We start from the raw sequence: 4532 nt of genomic DNA on the forward strand, positions 1-4532 counted from the left end.
ACCGAGCTTTGCCTTATATATAGGGGAGCATTCAGCACACCCCCACGTGCTAACTCAGCACCCCCCCCCACCCCCTCCCGGCCCCCTCCCACTTTTTGATTCATCAGCCAATGACAGCTTGCTATGTGTAACACGTTCTCCCTGTGCTGACTCAGCACGCCCCCCATGTGCTGCAACTCCATGCAACCAAACTTCGCCACGTGGCAATCACGGCCTCCACGTGCTGCATTCAACACGCCCCCACATGTTTAATCTTTCATCTGACAGTTCCACCAATTTGTAATACACGCACTGCATTCATTTCTAGCTAAAACACCACTAATCATAATCAAATTCTTTAGCCCCATTTTTGAATTTATAATATTTTTTGCTTTAGGATGCGACGATTAATTGTGGTAACGCATTTATATGTGATTAACGACTTACGATATTTATTTTCTTTATAAACTTCTAGTTATAATATTATCCTTTTATAACTATATATATGTATTTTTTTTAAGTGTCGTAATATCTTACTACCATTAATTTACGATTAGAATATAAAATTTTGTGTGGTAAGGTGTTACATTTTTTGCTACCAAAATATCATGGTTGAATAATGAACATAACGATTAATTTGTCGTTGATTATAAGTATTTGAGTACAAAAATTATAGAAAATTTAAAAAATTTCCCATATTTAAAATATACGTTACATTATATACGATTTTAATTGACGATGTCTACTTTTATTTTATTTTTGTCTAAGAAAAGAAAAGGAAAAAGAAGAAGAGAAGGGAAAGAAAGAGAGGTGAGTGGGTCAGAGGCACACGTTATGAGCAGGCAATTCCATGTGCCCACATGGTTCAGAGAAATAACAAGAAACACCAAAACACACCAATAACCAACTCCTCAAACCTCACATATCTCTCTCTCTTTCTCTCTCTTTCATTCGCTGCTTGTGATTGTGTTTGAAGAAGAAGAAGATGAAAGAGGGTAGTGAGGGGTTCGTGAGAGCCGATCAGATTGATCTGAAGAGCATAGATGAGCAGCTCGAGAGGCATCTCAACAAGGTCATCACCATGGACAAGAAGAAGAACCTCGACGACGACCTTCACCACCATCACAACCTTCTTCCTCAGCTTCACACAACCACAAGCGCTTCTTCTTCTCCCAAATTCAAGAGCCCCGTTAGTAGTCCTTTCAAGAAGCAGAGGCAGGATTGGGAGATTGACCCTTCCAAGCTCATCATTAAGTCCGTTATAGCGCGTGGCACTTTCGGCACTGTTCACCGTGCTCTCTATGATTCTCAAGATGTTGCTGGTTAGTTTTTATTTTTATTTTATCTGGTTTAGATGTTCAATTCCCCTTTAATTTAACTTACCCAATCGTAGTTTTTTTGTTGCGATTAAAGATCGATTTTTTTTTTTTTTTTGTTTACTTGTTTTGGTTTTGGTTAATGAACATGAATTGTTGCAATTGTAAAGAATTCTGATTTCTAAGCAAGGTTTTTGCTTCAATTCAACTTCAATTTCGCTTTGTCCCTTGCTCTTTTGAATTCTTCTTGAAAAGAGTTGACTTTTAGTCTAATTGATGGAACTGGTTGCCTTCCTATTGCAGCGTCTAACTTGCAACATGGAGTTAGGTAATTAGGTTCAAATTGTGAAAAAATGTTGGTGATTTCGATGATGATTTCTGTGTCTTACTTTTTCATGTGACCCCCCTTTGGTGGTGGTGTTGGTCTTTAGTTGTGGTGAATCAAATGAATACAGAATCTATCGTTTGGTTGGTTGTTGTTTTGAGCTGATTTTTGCTCATCATAGTTATTTGTGATTACTTGCTCAATGCTCAGTCAAATTGCTGGATTGGGGCGAAGAAGGGCAAAGGACGGAAGCCGAAGTTAATTCTTTGAGGTCAGCCTTTATACAGGAAGTTGCTGTATGGCACAAACTTGACCATCCCAATGTCACAAAGGTTAATTTGAATACCTTTTCTTGTTTTGTGGTGTTTGTGCTGTTGTGTGTAACTTTTTTTGAGCTTGTACATTCCAGTACCGCATATGCTAGTATGATTTGCATATTACGTTTGTATATATCACCTTTCGGTTTTGTGTTTTATTTTGTTGTTGTATTAAATGTTTTTTACAGAGGTGTCAATGGTCAAGTGTTTAGGCCTTTTGTAATTCTTTAATGTCCAAGGACGCCAACTTAGGTAGTTTCAGCTTCTGAGGGATTAGTCTCCATTTCTGTTCTTACCACCTTATCTGCAACCTTTGCCTAAGTTTAACATGAATTTGCTTTCTGTTGTGGAAACAAGTGTCCTTTGTTGCTGTTATTCATGTGATATTTTTTCATTTCTGAAATACAAGAAACTCAATATTACTGAAGCTTATTTGCAACACAGGAGCATGGATGCCCTTGACCTTGATTTTATTTTTTTCCTCTTATTCTTCTGAACTAGATTTCTAGTATTTAGTTAGGGTATAGAAGATTGAAATAATTGAGGTTTAGGAGAATGTAGGATGAGGTATCCATAAGTTGGAGGAGGATAAACAGATGTGAATAGGCACTTCCTTTTGGCTCAGCATCTCTTTGTTTTGAAATCTACTAATCATGGAAGCTTTTTGTTACGGTCCTACAATTCATGGTGAATTTTTTCTTTGGAACAGTTCACATGTTTAGTAATAATGTAATAGTAACAACTCTTCCCTATATGAAGTTAGGCATTTTCTGATGCAAGCAGAGATATGCTATATATGCATTACATTCAAGTCCATTCACATGCTATGTTGGGCAAGTTGGGGTGCTTCATGGTCTTTGTCCTAGTCGTTCAGTCTTTTGTTGGACAAAAGATGGATGCAAGTACAGAGGACAATGACAATCATAATGCCTCATATGCTCTTTTTTCTTCTTGAGATCATCTCTTTCCTTCGATCGCATTACGTGATATTTAATCGTTGATTCTCTATTTCTCTCTCAGACTCTCTTCAAAGTTATTATGCACATTTTTGCAGCCGTTTTTCTTCCCCACCATATTAAACTATTTACTTTTTCATTTTTTAGTTTATAGGTGCAACTATGGGGTCTTCAGAACTACAGATACAAACCGAGAACGGTGTAATTAGCATGCCGAGCAATATCTGTTGTGTTGTTGTTGAGTATCTTCCAGGAGGAACACTTAAATCTTACTTAATAAAGAACAGGAGGAGGAAACTAGCCTTTAAGGTTGTCATCCAGCTGGCACTTGATCTTGCAAGAGGGTATCTATCCATTTTGATTGTGATTTAGCATGTTCTGAATGTAAAACTTTCTCGTAATCTGGAGAATCATCCAAATTGAATTCACTTCGATCTGCTTTTGCAGGCTGAGTTACCTTCACTCGCAGAAGATTGTCCATAGAGATGTAAAGACAGAGAACATGCTATTGGATAAGACACGTACAGTTAAAATTGCCGATTTTGGGGTTGCACGAGTGGAGGCATCAAATCCTAATGATATGACTGGGGAGACTGGCACTCTTGGTTACATGGCTCCAGAGGTGTGTAGTTGGTACTCTTAGTGCAAAGAATTGCACTTATCCAAATATAATTCATCTAACGGGGAATGGAAATATCTGGCTTCCATGTTTCATCCAAAATGGGGATGAATGTTTTCACTCTCTGGTTTCATATCATTGGATTCATCAATGATGAAAAATAATGACCTTAATGTCAGCAACTAGCTTATGAATATGAAGACAAAATGATCTGATGAAAATTTTTTATTTGATAAAAAACAAAGACAGCCTACGTAATTGACTGTTAATGGTGGCTTACAGGTTTTAAATGGCAACCCCTATAACAGGAAGTGTGATGTGTACAGTTTTGGAATCTGCTTGTGGGAGATTTATTGTTGTGACATGCCATATCCTGACCTAAGTTTCTCAGAAATTACTTCAGCCGTCGTTCGCCAGGTACATTTTCCTTCTTTATTTGATTCCTTGTCTCATTTATTCTATGTTTGAATCCATTATAATATAATACATCATTTCCTTTTGTAAATTTAGAATCTGAGACCAGAAATACCAAGATGTTGCCCAAGCTCTCTAGCAAATGTGATGAAGAAATGCTGGGATGCGAGTCCCGATAAGCGGCCAGAGATGGACGAGGTGGTCTCGATGTTGGAGGCCATTGACACATCCAAAGGCGGAGGCATGATTCCCGTTGATCAGCAACAGGGTTGTCTTTGCTTCCGCAAGTACAGAGGTCCTTGAAAGTTTTATTCTTTAGTCCAAGAAAACAATTGGGGTATAGTGATTTTTTCACTATTTGAAGAATGATTTTGTATCTATGGAGAAAACAGAAATTGGAAACCGAAATGAGAGGAATATATATATAGGTAGGAGTTGTTGACATGTCAATGATTTTCTTTTCATATTTTTTTACCTATTCTTGCCCATTTGATTTGGGTTCTGTGGGTATGTATGCTATTAGTTTTCAGCCTGGCCTTGTAACATCCTAGCAGGATATACTACTGCAAATTTGCAATCATAATTGATGTGATTATATTGGATCCA

At 37.5% G+C, this 4532-nt stretch overlaps 1 protein-coding gene across 1 annotated transcript; it reads left to right on the forward strand.

The window, feature by feature from the left end:
• Window positions 1-713: 713 nt before the first annotated feature.
• On the forward strand, window positions 714-4532 carry LOC112722361 (serine/threonine-protein kinase 52). Its single transcript, XM_025773358.3, has 6 exons — window positions 714-1301; window positions 1831-1952; window positions 3041-3237; window positions 3341-3515; window positions 3795-3929; window positions 4023-4532. Exons 1-6 carry the CDS (start codon window positions 965-967, stop codon window positions 4227-4229), a joined length of 1173 nt encoding a protein of 390 aa, XP_025629143.1. The 5' UTR covers window positions 714-964; the 3' UTR covers window positions 4230-4532.

The sequence above is a fragment of the Arachis hypogaea genome, chromosome 11, assembly GCF_003086295.3.
Source record: "Arachis hypogaea cultivar Tifrunner chromosome 11, arahy.Tifrunner.gnm2.J5K5, whole genome shotgun sequence".
NCBI lineage: Eukaryota > Viridiplantae > Streptophyta > Magnoliopsida > Fabales > Fabaceae > Arachis > Arachis hypogaea.

Coding starts and splice junctions, on each gene's coding strand:
- LOC112722361 (XM_025773358.3), top strand. CDS start 965: ATGAAAGAGGGTAGTGAGGGGTTCGTGAGAGCCGATCAGATTGATCTG. Junction 1,953..3,040: donor ACCATCCCAATGTCACAAAG/GTTAATTTGAAT, acceptor TTCATTTTTTAG/TTTATAGGTGCAACTATGGG. Junction 3,930..4,022: donor CTTCAGCCGTCGTTCGCCAG/GTACATTTTCCT, acceptor TTGTAAATTTAG/AATCTGAGACCAGAAATACC.